Raw genomic sequence first — 18,044 nt, forward strand, 5'->3', positions numbered from 1 at the left:
AGTCTGGGAGTGGCAAGAATAATCTAAACTCCCTGATTGACATGATAAAAATACATACCGATTCATAATCTTTTAATCGCTTTAGAGTCTCAACTAGTTCTTTATCCTTTTCCCTAGCATCAGCCTCAGCCAGTTCAGCTGTTCTCTCAGCCTCTTTAGTTTTCTCTTCTAACATTTGAACCTTAGACTGAATTTTCATATAATGAGTCTGTTGGGAAAGAGTTGAAGCACCTACAGGGTAAAAAACAAACAAACAAAACCCATGAATTAATTGAATTGATTACTCATTCCTTTAAATCCCTGATTCCAATACAGGAAGCAAGAAAAGTGGTTCATCACTAAAAAAGTCCCTTTAATATTATAATTTTATATTTGAAAAATAAAATTTGTTTTCATTTTATTGATAGAACAAGCTTAAAAAGTTAACAGAAAACCTTAGCCGAAGGGTTATGGATTATAAAAGATTGCAAAACACTGCTTGATAAAGAAGGATCACTGTGACAAAAAGTACTAGCTATCTGTTCCTAATGTTCAACCTTTGTTGAACTGTAATAGAACAACACAATTTTAGTTGTGGACACGTGGCCATTTGAAATAAAGGCTAAATTTCCACTTGTACCCCAGCGGTGAAGTGTGGTCATGGGGCTAATAGAATATAAGAACAAGCCATGTGTGTATTTCAGGAAATGTTTTTAAGGGAGAGGAGTGAATTTTTTCTCTTTTCTCCTTCCTACTAGCTGGAATATGGATATTACGTCTGGAACTCAAGCACTAAGAACACAACATGGATACTACATGTTGAGATAGGCAGGGCAGCAAATTACACGATGTCTGATACACGATTATTCGTGCAGGTATCATACCAACCCCAAACCAGTTGCCTCAACTTTGTTTATATCATGGAAAAATGCATTTCTATCCTGTTTAAACCACTGCTATATTTGATTTTTTCTGTCACTTGCAGCTAAACTTAATAGCTAAAAAAAATCTCTACTTATATTTTACAAGCTGGTGCTAGACCAAAAAAACAATATTCCTTTTATCGACGCAAATCATTCTAACCTACCCTAAGTGTTCTATTGATTTATAGAGCATACACTTACGTGTAGGCATTGGACTAGTGTGGGACAGCACGCACGTTTATAAGAAATGGGCCTCATTCTCTGGAGTGAAAAGCCTAGATGGAGAATGTGAGAGTGTCTACTATCATTTCTTCAATGTGGCTCTCCACAATATATTTACCTGCCTATCCTCCAGCATGTGCCATTTGCCTCTAGCTCCACCTCCTCTACCTTGATGTTTGGGATGTGGATATGAGGGTAATGCTCCATTTTGGACAAGACAGTGGAGGGCAACATCCTGGGTTGCCTAATTCTACACCATCACACAAGTGAGAAAAATAAACTTCTATCTTGATTTTGCCACCATTTTCCAGATCTCTAGCTTCTGACAGCTAAACCTAATTCTAACCAATGAAAAGAAACCACCATCAGTGTCATATTTACAAATATAGAGTATATTCTAGGACACACACCTTCTGTGGACTTCATGGATTATATGCCTATGGACTGACTGAAATGTCATTAGACAAGGCCTCTTTCTTATTTGATAGCAGATATCAACTGCCACTTTTTCTCCTGGTGGCTGGAATATGCAAAACCCATGCTGTCAGGCATGCTTTTAAAAGCAGTTTAACCTACTGTCAAAGTACAATTGTAAATACAGAAATAAGTATAGAAATAAGTATATAAAAATAAGTGTAACAAGTGGGCCTTGCTATTGGCTCAGCAATCATATTCCATTTCCCTGGTCTGTTTATTCTTCTAGATGATCATTTCATACCTTCTCTTTTCTCCTTTCTACTCAAACGTTAACCCGTCCTCCCCTATTCTAACTTTCAGCTGAGAACCTTGCTTCCTGTACTGAGAAAAAAGGAGCAATCAGTACAGAAGCTTTACCTGCTCCCACCATCAGGTCATCTCCACAGTCACTGCAGCTGTTCCTACATGCTCCACTTCTTTCCCTGTTATTATGGACAAATTCTTTGTGCTCCTAAGGCCAACTACCCCACTGGAATGCTAGATTCCAGCCCCCTGCCTTTTCAAGGATATTGTTCCAGAAGTTCTCTCTCTCTCTCTCTCTCTCTCCTGCTTCATCAATGTATTAATTTTCCTCTTTAATGGATCTTTCCTTTAACCTAAAAGCACGATTATTTGTTCCATTTTAAAGACAAAAAACACTTTCCTCATGACTCTTTCCCTTCAAGGTACTACTCCATTTTTTGCCTTCCCTTCACACAAACAGTCCTCGAAAGAGTCTCCATGGTGTTCTATATCAACTGTATCCCTTTTCTCTTAAACCAAGACTGGCCACTGCTAAATCCATGGTCAATTATCAATCAATACTCATCTTGATATATTAGCAGCATTGCAGTTCTGAACATGGCTGCTTATTCTCTTCCTTGATGACATTCCTCATGTGGTTTTCAGGACTCTACACATTCCTGATTTTTCTCCCGTCTAGCCTCCTTTGGTTGCTTCTTTTCATCTCCCCAGCCTCTAAAGTAAAAGAATCCCTAGGCTCAATTTTGTATTTTCTTCTTACCATGTGTTCCTTTGATGATCTCAGTCAGCTTCATGATTTCAACTGTCATATGGTTCCCAAATTTATATCTTTAGCCTAGACTGTTGTCCTAAATCTCAGATTTCTATATATACAAGTGTCTATTTAATTCTTTCATTCAGATGTCTAATAAACATCTCAAATTTAACATGTCCTGTTTAACTAAGTATCCGATCATTTCTAAACTTGCTGGAAACATAGTCCTCCCCCAATGTTCAGAAAAAAGTCTTGATAACTCCCTCATATCCTACCTCTGATCTGTCAGCAAATTCTATTTCTTGCACCTTCAAAATACATCCTGAACTGACTACATCTAACAACTCTATGCTACTGCCATGCTCTCAGCTACTAGCACCTCTCCAGAGTATTCCAACAGTCTCATAACAGGTTTGCCTGCTTCTGTTCTTACCTCCTGTTGTCTACTGCAGACATAGCTTAAGTCAAATTATATCACTCCTGTCCTTAGAAACTTTCTTTGGTACTTCTCACATAAAATAAAAGCCAAAGTCTTACAGTGAACCATTAAGTCTCTTCATGATATGGCCCCTGGTCACCTCTCTGATCTCATCACGTACTACTGCCCCACCTGCCCACTGTTTCAACCACAAAGACTTCTTTGTTGTTCTTCAACACACTCGGTACACTACTACTTCGGTGCCTTTACACTTATTCCCATTGTCTGGGGACATCTGCATGGCTTACCACCTCACTTCCTAAAAGTATTCAAGTATCTCCTCAAAGAGGCTTTTGCCTCACTATCTAAATTACAATCACCACCACCACCATTAACTCACTAGCTAGTTACCTTTGTGTCTTTTTTATCTTCAGCAATTATGTTAAATATGTCATGAATTTATTATGAATGGTTTGCATTAATGTGTCCATTATGTCCAGTATGTACTGCTATGGAAATATAAGACCACTGATGTTTTAAGGGCTTCTGTTCAGATGTATTAGGCAAGGCAGTATGTCCCAGGGTAGGGAGAATAAGATGAGATACTAAATTTGGTAATGTTCATTCAAATGCTGATGAGTCAAATGACTTCTGGAAACTACCTGCAATGCTACTACACTGATAAAAATTTAATTCTCTTCTATTCTTTTTAATTATTAAAAAATGGGATAAATAACTACAATCAATTATATCACCATTTTTCATTTCTTTCACCTAACTAATCTGGTCATAAAAGTTAATGTAATTTTTATTGGGGAAAACTTAAAGAAAATATCTCTTATCACTTACAAATTTAAACACTAGTAATTTATGTAGTTACTATACTAGTTAACACACGTAAAGTCATTTTTAAAAATATAAAATTCAAAAAGAAAAATCAATAATATATCTATTGACATAATTTAAGAAAAACAAAATCCTTGTAAAATTGAATGGTACATAGAATAAATTTAAGTACTTATTAAACATTGAATTAATTACCTTTGTTTCTATGAAGCTCATTTTTCAAATCTTCGATAATGAAAGTATTTTTTTCCATTTCTTTTGTATATTGTTCTACTTGCTCAGTGAGCATCTTAATTTGACTATCTCGTTCTTGTATGCCCTATAAAATATTTTAGAATATTACATATGATTTATTCATGGATGTTAACATGCATTTTAAAAGTGAGGGAAAAAAAGTAGGTCTTGTGTTTTTTTCAACAAGATTATAGAATATATTTTCTATGGGTCAAAACAATGTCTTTTACTACTTTGTCTCCCTCAACTGCACCACACAACGTTTGGTACACTGATGTCACTCTAATATTTAAAAAGAGAACTGCTAACATCCTGGCAAAGGGAATTCCAGAACACTGATATTGGCAGCTTCTTCTGACTCTTTTCATGCTACCATTCCTCATGATCCACCCATTTCCATCTATTGCCATGTAACACTTCATTCAAAATATTGTCCCTTGCAATTGTTCTTATCCTCCAGATACTTCCCAAATTTGCCTCTTTCTTTTGAACTATGACTATAGGGCACAGATCATGAAAGTATAACTTCTACACAAATACATTTGTACTAAAAATGAAATTTAATGTAGTAGTCAAATTATTACCAAACTTTTAGCTTTTTTCACATTATATAGGATATTTCAGCACCAACATATAACATAATAAGCATTAATAATAGAATATTAAGATATTTTTAAGTTTCTAAAAGTTTTTAAGTTTCTTATTAAATAATTCCCAATCAAAACAATATATCTATTATCTGCATCTACATAGGAAAATATACAAAATAACTCTATTCCTAACTCTAAACTTAATTCTAATTGTTTCTTGGGACTGGATTTCAAAGGACTTTCTCATATACCCAACAGTGCAAGCCACTAGGTAAGACACATTGCCTACTTTAATAAACCGAATTTTGAGAAGGTTTTACCTGTTGTAGAGCCATAACATTACTTTTATCAGCATCAAGCTGGGCATTTTTCAATTTCTCCCTCAGGTTATGCAACATTTGCTGATATTCAATAATTTCATCATCTTTAGAAGACAAAATTAACTAGATATAAACAACATAGGATCTGTTACATAAGAGGAAAATTAATAAATCATTTTTCACTTATGGTAAGTACTCTAATATGTACCATTAGCAGATTTCAAGAAAACACAGGAAATAAAATTCACTTTGAAGCGAGTAAGTATCAGCAACTATTTGCATAATCATTGTTGCTTTTGGGTGTACAACCTTAAGGTCAAATAAGAAATGATTCAAAAATATACATTATAATTTTTGCTGTTTTAGAAATTCAATCTTTAAACACTCTCAAGCTTTCAAAACCCATTCTTAAATAAGAATTGTAAATACTCTCATGCAACTACAAGGAAGTTTTGTACAATTAGTTTTTATGGAGAAAACCTTAAAATCCCATTGGATGAAGGTGTCTTGTGTTCTCTGCTAGAAGAATCAAATACCAAAATCAACTTGTAAAATTAATTTATAAATTTATCACATATCCAATAAGATTTTTAAGAACTATTTCTAAAATTCATACAAAAAACATGTCCACATGTATCTAAAAACTGAATAGCTTTTTCATATATTTAAATATAATAACTAAAACAAGGACACATGGTTAAAAACTAGATCAATATAAAGGAGAGAGTTCAAAAATAAATTCAAATTCAACAAGAGTGTCGTATGTAACAAAAATGAAATTGTATTTCAGTAGGAAGATAAAGTGTTCAATAAATAATGTTCGGAGAACAGAATATGTCTGTTGCATCCATACTTCACTCTCCATGCCAAAATTAATTACATATGCTTAAAAGACTTAAATGTAAAAGATGAAACTAGGAGGTACTAGAAGAAAATAGAGAAAACAATTTTATACTCAGAATTCTCTTAATTATGATACAGAGTTCAAAAGACACCAAAAAATAAACTACATGATACAAAAAGAAATACTTCATAACAAAAAGTACCATAATGCCAAAAGACAAGTGTCAAACTGGAGGGATGATTTGGATATATATGACAACTCTTAGCAATTTAATCTATGTATTTGCAAAACAACAAATACATGAAATATTCATTATAACATTGCTTCTAATACCAAATATCAGAAACTGCTAAATATCATTCAACAGGCTAGGCTACCAATTAAATAAATAACATATCTACAAAGAAAAATTACAAAGCCATTAAAAAGAACAAAGCAGTAGTATATATACTGACATAAATAATTCCTAAAAGGTATTAAGTGAAAACAAAATGCAGAAGAAAACATATACTACCATCTTTCCCCCCTAAATTAAATGATGTAAAACTTTTTTTTCCCCCAGGGGTTGGTAAACTCAATCAAGGGTCAAATTTGGCCTGCTGCCTGTTTTCGTAAAGTCTTATTGCAAAACAGCCCTGCTCATTCATTTGTGTATTGTTTATGGCTGCCTTTCATGTTATAATAGCAGAGTTTGGTTACACCAGAGATAATATGTTCTAAAATATTTACTCTCTGGACTTTTTACAGAAAGTTTACTGACCCGATTGACTCCACAGGGTATCATTGCCACTGCTACTGCTTTTGTTTAAAATACAGATTATCTGAACTTTCCAGATAACCAAATCCAAATAGCCAACAAGACTTATGTGACCTCTGTTTAGAAACAATGACTATAGAAGTGATAGCTTTTAAAATTAGGTTTATTCAGAATCACTTCCTACTTTTCTCAAAATATACAGTCGTTATAATCCTAGCTTCTGACATGGTAAGGTCAGAGGATTTGGTTGGGGTTGGAGAGTAGGGAGGAGAAAGAAAGGTGTATTTTGAAAAACTCAGATGATTCTGAAAGGTCCCTTTCCTTACTCCCATTCCCACTAAAAACCAACAGTTTGATTGGTCTGAAGGAAGGAGAATTAGAAAAACTAAAATTAAACCAGGAACTATATATATATTATACAAGGCACCTATAAGTTATGTGAAAAAATTTAAATTTTACTTAGAATTATCTATTTTAGATGACAAGTAAGTTATGTTTTAGACTTATATTACAAATAAGCTACAGGACTATAGGAGAATACTTAGTGCTTTTCTAAGTAGGACATACAATGCACTTTAAAAATTGCCTAATAAAAATGTCATTAACTACCATAAAGCCTTTAAAGAAAACTAAGACTAAGAAGTTGAAATAAAAAATACAGATGAAAAACCCATTATATCAACTAAAAAAAAAAAAAAAAAAAAGGCCACCTTCCATTCTTCTACTTTTGCATTGACAGCAGCCATGACTGGATCATCTTCTTCATTTTTTGCTTTCAGAAGATCTGTAAGCTCCTGCACCTAAAAGCAACAATTATTTCAATAATTGTTGCAAAATAGTGCAATATACACTTACTTGTTATATATGCATATTTACACATACATTACACATACACACCGTATATACTCATACATGTATATACATACACATTACCAATGCATATCCATTATTGGAGCAGTTCTACAGTTAGACGTGATATTTAATAGTTTCTGTATCACTACAGATGTATAATTATTTGTCATTAATACAGAAATATTTTTGAGCATTATTCTAACACCAGGGTAATATCATGTAAAAAATAAGCAATATATTGGTTTTCTGATATTTATGATGCATTTACGGTATAAGATTTAACTTCAGGTTCACAGGACTTCTGGGAATCTTTAGTAGAAAATCCCCATGTTTATCAGTTTTCCAGGACCCTGTCTACACATTCGTTCATGACACATATGAGGTATGCATAAGGGGATTAAAGAAACACATATGGACAAACATACCAGCATGGCAACACATTACAGTAAGAGGATATAGTACAGCATAAGACAAAAATTCATATCCTAGAAAGTTAAAGTACTTTTTAGTTTCACATAAATAATATGATATAATATGAAGTCTGCACAAATGAGTTAATCAAACAGTTATACTTACTTGGAGCCGGTAATGATCATTTTCTTTTTTTAATTGGTCCATGACATTATCTGTCTGATGTACGATTGCTTTCATCCTGTTATACTCATCAGTCATCTTTTCCATCTCCTGTACAGACTCTTCTAGATTTTTTCTCATTTCTTGATTCTGAACTTCAATTTTTTCATTAGCTTCTGTTAAAGTCTGATAAAGTTAAAGACACTATGGTTAACTTAAGAAACTGAAATTTAAACGAAATTAAAATTAAACAGAATCTTAAGTGTCTGTTGGAAAATAGAGAATCCTTTATAGATCTGTAGTAGCGTTTGATCCAATTAAACCAAATTAAATATCAAGCAGATTGCATCTAAAAAGCTTGGTTCTTATTAATGCCCAAGATAGACATATAAAATGAGTGAATATGCAAGATTTGTAACTTTAAAGATGAAATTTATTTCATGTTTCCAAATGCATAGTTGCAGATTTCTACTACAGAATTTAAGTGTAGGACCAAATACTAGATTTATATTATAATAAAGATTTATAAGAATCATTTCCTTGAATTGACTTCTATTTTACCTGAATTTCATCCAGATATTGGACAAGTTCATAGTTTTTTTTAGACAATTGTGATCGGTAGTCACTGTCTTCTCCTCTTCTTGATAAAAGTGTTTCTTTTTGGGAATCTATTTGTTTCTGATAGTCAATAATATCCTGCCGAAGCTGCTCATTCTGAAGGCAGACCAAATACAATATTCCATATTAAGAAATTATCCAGAGAAACAAAACTTCATCCTCTAAATAGTTGATCTCAAAACATATCTTTAAAATCCCAAGGTCTCACCACCCTTAAAGTCTCACCTTTTTCTTTAGACGTTTGTTCTCCAGAAAAGAATAGGAAAAAGAAAATTAGAAATAAGAAAGGCAACATATAATTAAAATTAGGAATTAGAAATTAAAACAACAAAGAAATTTTAGGAGGAGATATTATTTTGGATAATCAAAGAAAGAATATTAATTAGCAACCAAAATAAGGAATATTTTGGTTATGTTAAAAAGATAAGAACTCCTGTAAGGATAAACAATGTACAAACATTATTTGGCTCAGAAGAACCAAATAATACAGAACTTATAAGATTTCATGAGAAACAAAACATTTAAAAGAATACTGGGTAAAATAAGAAAAGACAGAAATGCAGTTATTCAGCAATTAGCAAACTAACAAAGAATAGCTTATAAAACAAAGCAAAATTTACCCCTATACAGTAAGAGATGAACATAGTATTTAGTAGCCTCAACTTTCAATTTATTTTCTATTTCCCTGAGACAAATTCATATAAAAATAAGCCAAGTTGAAAGCATCAGTTACTTAGAAGATTACAGTCCTGCTTAAGAGTATAAATTTATGAAAATGTTTTTAACAAGTAATTTATTGAACTACTACAACTACTAAATTTTTTTTTACCAACCTCTCTTCTTAATTTGCTGTTTTCATTTTCTGCTTCCTCATTTCGAAGAGCCAACTAAAATAGCAAAATAAAAAAATAAATAAATAAGGTTTAGCAGTAATTCAATATAAATCCAGGTTTTCAACTAATCAATTTAAATTTTAAATTCTAATTAAGTAGAGAAGGATTAACTACTAAGGACTTCATGTTGATCACAGATATGAATAATAAACCAAAATTTGTGAAATCTAAAGATTAGGAAAAACAAAACAGGCTGAGTTTAAATGATTAAAAAAAAAAAAAAAACTAACTAACCAAAGGATACAGAAACAAAGCAACAAACAAACTATTCCACTCCTCGCCCAAACCTAATAATCAGCAATTTTCTGTCCAAGATCTTTAGCATTTTGCAGTTCTATGTCAGGGCTAGCCTATTTTTTGTTCTGGTGAGCATTTAAATTACTTAGAAATATAAGGCAGCACAACATAATGGTTAAAAAGAAGCAATCTGAAATCTGACTAGCCCAGGTTTATATTCTTTGTCCACTGATTTCTGGTGGAGTACAAACAAGCCATTTACTATCTTTTAAATCCAATTTTCCCATCTCATATATTGATGTAAAAATTAATTATGATGTATATAAAGTCCCTTAGCACAATACTCAGTGCATGAAATAACAAAAAAAATTATGGAGTGTTTTCTTCTCACATAAATGATTTCATTTGTGATTCTTTTATTTCCCAAAACAGACAAATTTTATTAACTATTATCACAGATTTTTTTCATCCATTGTCCAAACCTCTTATGTCTTTTCACTTTTCTGCTTTTCTCCTTCATTCAAGCAGAATGTAAAAGATCAGTGGTTTGGAATTAGAATATATTTAAAAGTCTATAGTAAATAACCAAATGCAGTATGTGACCCTTGATGGAACCTTGGATTTGGGTGGAAGGGCTATGAAGGGCATTATTAAGCCAAAAGAAAAAAATACAATTAGAGACTAGATATTAGGTAACAGTATTGAAAAATATTAAATTTCCTGCATATGGTAATTATATAATGGTTACATTGGAGAATACTCCTCTTTTTCAGAGACACATGCTGAAATATTTTAGTGTTCATGAAGTATCATGATATAAGCAGCAGTTAATTCTCAAATGGCTCAGCAAAGAGAGAGAACTATGTGAGTACAAAGATATTGATGGAGAGATAAAGTAAAAGTGGCAAAATTTTGACAATTGGTGAATCTGTATGAAGAGTATATGAATGCTTATTGTTTTTCCTATAATATTTAGGAAGGTATGATAGTTTTCAAAATAAAAAGTTTAGAGGGATCCCTGGGTGGTGCAGCGGTTTAGCGCCTCCCTTTGGCCCAGGGCACGATCCTGGAGATCCGGGATCGAATCCCACGTCGGGCTCCCTGCATGGAGCCTGCTTCTCCCTCTGCCTATGTCTCTGCCTCTCTCTCTCTCTCTCTCTCTCTCTCTCTGTGACTATCATAAATAAATTTAAAAAAAAAATTTTTTTAAAGACTTAACACTGAAGCATTTAGTACTACTGATGCTCTTTTCCCTTAATTTTTCAAACATCACATTCCTGATTTTTGTCTTATGCTGTTCCTTAAAGCACCTCTTCCTGTTTCGTTAGACATTTCTCAGAGATCTCCCTTACATTCATTTCTATGGCTTCATAGCTATGTTGCTAACTCACAAACCTTCATCCTCTACCCAGTGCTTTTTATGAATTCCAAAACCAGTTACTCTTTTTGAATATGCCCCCTGGAATCTCTAACTTAACATGAACAAAAGTGAAAACTGGAGTAGTAATTACACACCTTATAAATTTCTCTTATGTTTCTACTTAGTGAATAACACTACCTTATTATTCAGTGGCTCAACCCAGAAAACTCTCCATTCCTCTCTCTCCTGACAACCATTCAACACATCCAATTACACTTACATCTCTAAACCTGTCTATATCCCTTAATCTCTTCAGTCATGATTTTAATTGTCCATCATCAGCACCTGCCTGAATTAGCACAGATGTCTCCTTACTATTCTTAGTCCTCTTCAATCCACTCTCTATAAAGCTGAATAAACATCAAAAGTATAGATCTGATCACGATATTCTCATATTCAAAATTCTTCTCCTTTTAGGAAAAAGACCAAATTTCTCAGGAACTGACTTGTACTTATCTCTCCAGAGGATCAAAAATGTTTAAACTACAAAGGCAAGATAGTACAGTGGTTTAGAACAGACTCACTGAGTAGGTTTGGATTCAAATCCTGTTTTTACCACTTATTATTTCTGTAACCATGGACAATTACCCTTTCTTTTCTGTTTCCCTATCTGGAGCATGGGGAAATGTTACCTATCTCAAATGATATGTATGAAACAAGGAACAACAAATTAGTGCCTATAAAGTATCTGGCACATAGTAAGGATTCTACACTAGCCATTTTTACCTATTTTTCAGCCAAAATGAGTAACTGTAATTCCCTAAATTCACCATGCCATCTCTTCCCTCTAGATCTTAACAAATGCTATATCTTCAGCCCAGAATGCCCTTTCTTTAACCACCACGTATACCCCATCCCCTTGCCAGACTAACTCCTAATTCAGGTCTGCTTTTTGGTGTTTTGTTTTTAATAATTTGTTTTAAAGATTTTCTTTATTTGAGAGAGAATGTGAATGGGAGAGCACGAGCAGGGGTGGGGCAGAGGCAGAGAGAAAGAAGCAGATCCCCTACTGAGCAGGGAGCCCAATGTGGGGCTTGATTCTAGGACCCTGGGAATCAAGGGAGAATCAAGGGGAATCATGAGCTGAAGGCAGACCCTTAACCCACTGAGCCACCCACGTCCTTCAGGTCTCAGTTTACAAATCATTTCCTGAACCTCAAGACTGATTTAGTTATCCCTCACCAGAGTAGGGATACGTTACATTTATTATAGACAATGAATATCAAGAAGCAGGATAACATTACCCTCTATATTCCTAGCATCTAACAGTCTCTGGCAAGCTGTAAACTCAATAAGGGCAAAGAAGAAATTGCCAATAACTCATATTCCATCTCAAGGAATCTAACAACTGGAATGGTACATAGGCCATATATTCAAGTTTTCTGTATTTGTTTCTATAAATAGATAGTAGTCTAAGAATGGACAAGATAGTTCTGATTAACGGGATATGGATATAACTGACAAAAAGTTGATTAATATGGGCTAGATAGAAGAACAGTTCGGAAAATGACAGATATCCCCCTAACAAGCAAATCTATTTCTGTATATCATAGATTGAGTCCTTAATGATTATTAAGAAATTCATAGGTCTGTTATGTTTTATTAAGTCAACTAAACAGACAATCCTCTAAGAACTTATTCCTAACCTTTAGGTGGCATCAATCCATACATTTTTCAGCACAAAAATGGTATGGATAGATCACTTTTACATGAATCTTTTAAATTATGTAAGAAAATAAATATATCAAGAATAGGGAAGTTTTTCTTTACAAATCAATTTGTAACACCTTATAACCTTATAAAATAGTGACAACACTTTATAACCATTGTTGTTTACTTAAAATTTACTGCCTTCTACTTCTAAGAGGACAATGGACAAATATTATTAGGACGTAATGAAATATTGACCTAAAAGGACACAAAGGTGAAAAAGTTTCTGGGAATCAGGGATGGAATGTTACTATGCTTAGGCAGCAGATTCTATAAAAGTTTACTAACAGGTGAGGCAAAATAGGAAATTTGTTTTCTGACAGGATTTTCTAAATACATCTGCAAAAAATTTTTTCCTTAAACTAAATTTAAGAGAACACTGGATGAATTATTTTCTAAATAACAATAAATAATCCAAAAGGTAATAACTGTATTTGTCTAAAAGACAAAATGTTGTGATTTAAAATACACATTGATTTCAAAATGCTGGCTTTAACAAACTTTTTAAGAACCTATATTTTTTTTACATATAGGTATTTATTGCACAATATGAAGTACTCCTAAAACCATGGAATTTGATTCAAAGATATAATGACAACATGAACAGTAATACAAAACTTTAGAGGTAAGCATACATCTATTCTCACATAAAACACAGAAATTGATAGTTGCCATTATAAAAACATAATCAGGTGTTTTTAGGTAACTTAAACAGTTAAAATTCATTGAGGAAATATGCCTTACTTGCTCATTAACCTTCTTCTCTTTCTCCAACTCCTTTTCCATGTCCTCCAATTCTCTATCTTTTTGCTCCAATTGTTTTTCAAGTTGGCGAATTTCATCACGTAAAAACCGAGTGTCTCTTCCACCTGCAGACTGCTGTGCCAACTTAAATAAACCAAAAGTAGAAATCAATCCCATTAGAAGATGCAACAACAAATTGACTTTAAATTTGTGTTATATATAATCAGCACCCGATGTTTAAAATCATGTAAAATCCACCCAGTCACTGACCTCTGCTGCTCTTAAACTACCCTTTCCCTTGTACCCTATTTAAACCAGGGCTGTCCAACAGGACTTTCTAGGATAATGGAAATGTTCTCTGCATGGTTGAGTAGCAGAGCCACTATCTACAAGTGGCTTTGTGAACTTGAAATGTGGCCACTGCAACTACGGAAATGAATTTTTAATTCCTATTGTAATGAATTTAAGAGTAAATAGCCACAAGTGATTAGTGCTACTAATCACTAATTAGTACTGGATGGCTCAGACCAAGATCACCTTTAAAATCTTGGGCCAGATTAGGGCACCTGGTTGGTTCAGTAAGTAGAGCATTCAACTCTTGATCTCAGGGTCATGAGTTTGAGGCCCATGTTAGGGGGATAGAGTTTACTTAAAAAAAAAAAAAAATCTTGTGGCAGATTAAATCCATTTCACTTCATATTCCTGTTATTTTGGGTCACAGTCCAAAACATATCCTTTGGTCATCTACCTGTCTCACATTCATCTCTTTACCATACAGTTGTGTTACTCTCATATATTAAATAGCTTTTTCTTACTCTTTTCCTCCTTCAGAACACTTTCTATTGTGCTCTCAAAAATCTTCTTTCAAGATACATTAATAAAATATTAATACATAAATACACTCTTGGCCCTTTTACTGAATCATGTTCTCCATCTCCCCTCCTTAGCTGCAATTTGGTTCCTTTAGTATACTAAATACTTTGGAACTCTTTGGAAGATGCTCATTCTTTCACATCCCATAGACCTCAGGGTCAAGAGAAGGTGCTGATTTACCTCAACTTGCAACTTTCAGGCTATCATTCTTCCACCATCTTATGAAAACTCTGGCTGCTATGAATTCCACATGATAACCAGCTATTCAATCCCTACCTATTCATGGTAGCAGCAAACTACTAACTTCCCAGTTGAGCCCCCTCAAAATTCGTTGGCAATTTTTGGCACATGGCTCATAGTGTTCCACCAAAAGACCCCATAAGCAGTTTTCATACCCATATAACTTTCATTCTAGTCTCTCCTTTTTTTTTTTTCACATGCTTCTTGAATTCACTATAGCCTCCCACTCTCATGCCCACACCAGAACCTTGTCCAGTGCAAACACTGTCTCATGGTTCCTAGTATGCCCACCCTCTGACTTCACAGGAGCCTCTAATTCCTTGACCCCTTTCTAACCTCTCATTCAAATCTTGATTTACCCATTCAGCTGAGATTTCATAATCATTATTTTAATCAACCACTTTCTTACCAATATCTCCCACTGTCCTATCCTTCCATTCTACTGTAGCTGTCTAAACACTAACAGAATCAATCTGATTTCATAATTCATTTAGTAAGTATTTATTGAGAATGACTGATATTTTTCTAGAATACGGATATATTATAGGGAACAAAAAATAACTCATCCCAGTTCACAGTTAGTAAATAAAAGAATCAGGATTTGAACTCAAACTGTCTGACTCCAGATCCCCTAATCTCCAGCTCATTCTCCACTGAGTACTTGAAATATTCCACAAGTATTTCAAGCTTAATTTTCCTTAAAATTTGATCACACATCTTCCACTCTTATTTTTAGCAAATGGCCTTCACTCCAACCTCTCAACTTCTAGGTACTAAACCTATAAACATAAAAGCTTCTGCACACATCCATTCTTCCCATTACAAAGGAAGGTTGGGATCCCAGAGTGGCTCAGCGGTTTAGTGCCTGCCTTTGGCCCGGGGGCGTGTTCCTGGAGTCCTGGGATGAGTCCCACTTCCGGCTCCCCACAGGGCGCCTGCTTCTCCCTCTGCCTGTGTCTCTGCCTCTCTGTGTCTCCCATGAATAAATAAATAAAATCTTAAAAAAAAAAAAAAAAAAAAAGGAAGAAGGTCTTTCCCCGTTTTAAAGGCTAATCCATTTGTATCACACTCCTTCCCACATTGTCAGGAATTTCAAATCTTTGGTTCATTAACAATACATTCATATTTGGCTCCTAATTTTCTCAAAAACTACTTCTACCAAATCCTTCCACCAGTATTCCTCAAATTCCCACGTTCCTCCACTTCAGTTCAGTTGCTAGTAGTCTTCTGTACACCTCTCTAGATTGTAAGCTTTGGGGGGGTGACTGAATATTTTTATTTTGTTCACTATTGGATGTTCAATCCTAAGAACTTAAGGTACATGGTAAACATGTATGTCGAACAAACAACTAATTATGAACACAATGTCATTCTTACGGTTTTTTCCAGCCAATGATAAAAAATCGAAAACAGTAATTCAAAATAAACAACAGTTACCCCCTAGGTAATAGAAAAGAACTTACCTCCAGTTCATTTTCCAGTTTCATTACTTTAGTTTTTAATTGATTCTCTATTTTAAAAAAAAGTTTCAATTGGTCAGATTCATCTCAAAACAAACTTATAAATAAATTTCAACAAAGTAATAAAATTATTTCTAAAGACTCCATCATGATTATAATAAGTAACATAAGAAAAAATGACTTTTATACCTCATCCAGGAAATATGAATGCTAGAAATTTCTTACAAAATAAACTGAGCATGTATATTTTATAGAGTATATTAAACAGAATCCCCCTACTTAACATTGTGATAAACTTTTCCAGGACATTTACCAAATTTTGCTTGTTCTTCTCCAGCCTTTTCAACTTCCTCCAAAGCTAGCTCAACCTCTTGAGCTTTCATCTAAAGATTAAAAAAGAAAGGTTATTTCAATATGCCTTTACATACGCACTGAAAATGAAAATGAGAACTTTGTTTCATTTGCTTTCCCAATATTTATTTGTCCTTCAGTGCCTGGGATATGAAGACTTTCAGTAAATATTTGTTGAATGAATAGATGATTTTCTTAAGGACATAATTCCTAGATTCCTAACAGCTTGAAGTATATTGATTCCTCTTTTCTCCCTCAAGTCTTATATCCAGTACTGTAACTTTGCCCTTTGTAATGCTTTCTACTATGTTTCTCTATTCCATTTGTCATTATCTAGCCCATAATCTTATGTCTAACCTTCTTCACCATGTTATCTCTAAATAGCTTCAATTCCCTTCACTTAATCCTAGTTGAAGATACCAATATACCTAGTTGAAGCCTTCCTAAGGCATACTTTTGCACTTATCAATTAGGCTCAAAAACCTCTCATGGCTCCTCATTGCTGATAGCAACATAAAATACACCTGTAATACCCTTGACGGCCTACTGCTAACTATAACCAACATTAGTTTCCTCTACAACCTACTATAAATTTTCTGCACCTGTCTCAACTGTAAAAAAAATAAGCACATTTTCTAGTCCCAGGTTTTACTTGTGATGTCCAGCTGTAGAAGCTTTTTAACATTTGCCACTGCTTTCTACTTACCTAAAATTGCTCATCACTCTTTGCCCTTTATGAGGCCTTCTCTCACCTAAATCTTTTCCTCTCCTAACAAACCCCTTACAGGTCATTCACATTTTTCATTCTTACTTCAGGATTATGTTAACATAATCACAAATGAGTTGCCTATGTTATTTTTAAACATACCCATTCTGTTTCCCTTATGCATTCTTTTAGGAACTTTGGAGCAGAAACGAGCAATGCTTTGCACACTAAAATTCTCAATCCATATTTGAAAGAGATCTCATTTTTGAGTGATTTGATATTACAAAGTACCTTCATAACAATTAACTTATTTAAGAGCTCCTTAAATGTCCTCTAATAGTCAAACATTGTTAAAACCTACTGCATACAAACCTTCATTAGTGATTGAGTAATTCTGAAAAGATGTATCACATTTTCTTGACTTTCAGTTTTTAGCTCACTTATTTCCACCTAAGTAAAGAGAAAAGCATCTATTTTATGTTTTATAACCCTTAGTCAAAATGTAAAAACTCTTCTATTTGTAACATTCATTGATCTCAGGGACAACTTGGATTAGTCACAGTTGTATGTAGATAGATGCACTGTTTATAAATTAAGCACCTTGGATAAGGAAACCAGTAAATTATCTGCCAATTCTTCTTGACGAGGCAGGTCATCTGGATCAACTTTTATTATTTCTTTCCAGTTTATATTAGGTGGCATCTTGAAATCTTTCACTGCGCTTTACCTTCTGGAACAAGACAGGTGGGTGTTAGCATTT

General features: G+C 33.7%; 2 protein-coding genes across 4 annotated transcripts in view; one reads left to right on the forward strand and one right to left on the reverse strand.

Moving 5' to 3' along the window:
- RLIG1 (RNA 5'-phosphate and 3'-OH ligase 1) overlaps positions 1–18,028 on the forward strand; it is a 97,027-nt gene extending 78,999 nt beyond the window's left edge. Inside the window, exons 9-10 of one of the 2 annotated variants that reach the window (XR_011994899.1) lie at positions 13,444–13,535; positions 17,970–18,028. The gene's annotated coding sequence lies outside the window, so the exon portion shown is untranslated. Of the gene's footprint in view, positions 1–5,072; positions 7,264–13,443; positions 13,536–17,969 lie in introns of those variants that run through there. The other variant, XR_011994898.1, reaches the window with a different exon arrangement.
- CEP290 (centrosomal protein 290) overlaps positions 1–18,044 on the reverse strand; it is an 86,173-nt gene that overhangs the window by 67,387 nt on the left and 742 nt on the right. For both annotated transcript variants that reach the window (XM_072724548.1, XM_072724547.1), the window contains exons 2-14: positions 17,885–18,014; positions 17,657–17,734; positions 16,541–16,610; positions 16,231–16,277; positions 13,655–13,798; positions 9,484–9,537; positions 8,876–8,896; positions 8,594–8,746; positions 8,036–8,218; positions 7,318–7,407; positions 5,007–5,129; positions 4,058–4,181; positions 59–231 (exon numbers count right to left, since the gene is read on the reverse strand). In XM_072724548.1, coding sequence (XP_072580649.1) covers positions 59–231; positions 4,058–4,181; positions 5,007–5,129; positions 7,318–7,407; positions 8,036–8,218; positions 8,594–8,746; positions 8,876–8,896; positions 9,484–9,537; positions 13,655–13,798; positions 16,231–16,277; positions 16,541–16,610; positions 17,657–17,734; positions 17,885–17,986 — 1,362 coding nt within the window. In that variant the 5' untranslated portion in view covers positions 17,987–18,014. The remainder of the gene's footprint in view (positions 1–58; positions 232–4,057; positions 4,182–5,006; positions 5,130–7,317; positions 7,408–8,035; positions 8,219–8,593; positions 8,747–8,875; positions 8,897–9,483; positions 9,538–13,654; positions 13,799–16,230; positions 16,278–16,540; positions 16,611–17,656; positions 17,735–17,884; positions 18,015–18,044) is intronic.

Source organism: Vulpes vulpes, chromosome 10 (assembly GCF_048418805.1).
Source record: "Vulpes vulpes isolate BD-2025 chromosome 10, VulVul3, whole genome shotgun sequence".
Taxonomy (NCBI): domain Eukaryota; kingdom Metazoa; phylum Chordata; class Mammalia; order Carnivora; family Canidae; genus Vulpes; species Vulpes vulpes.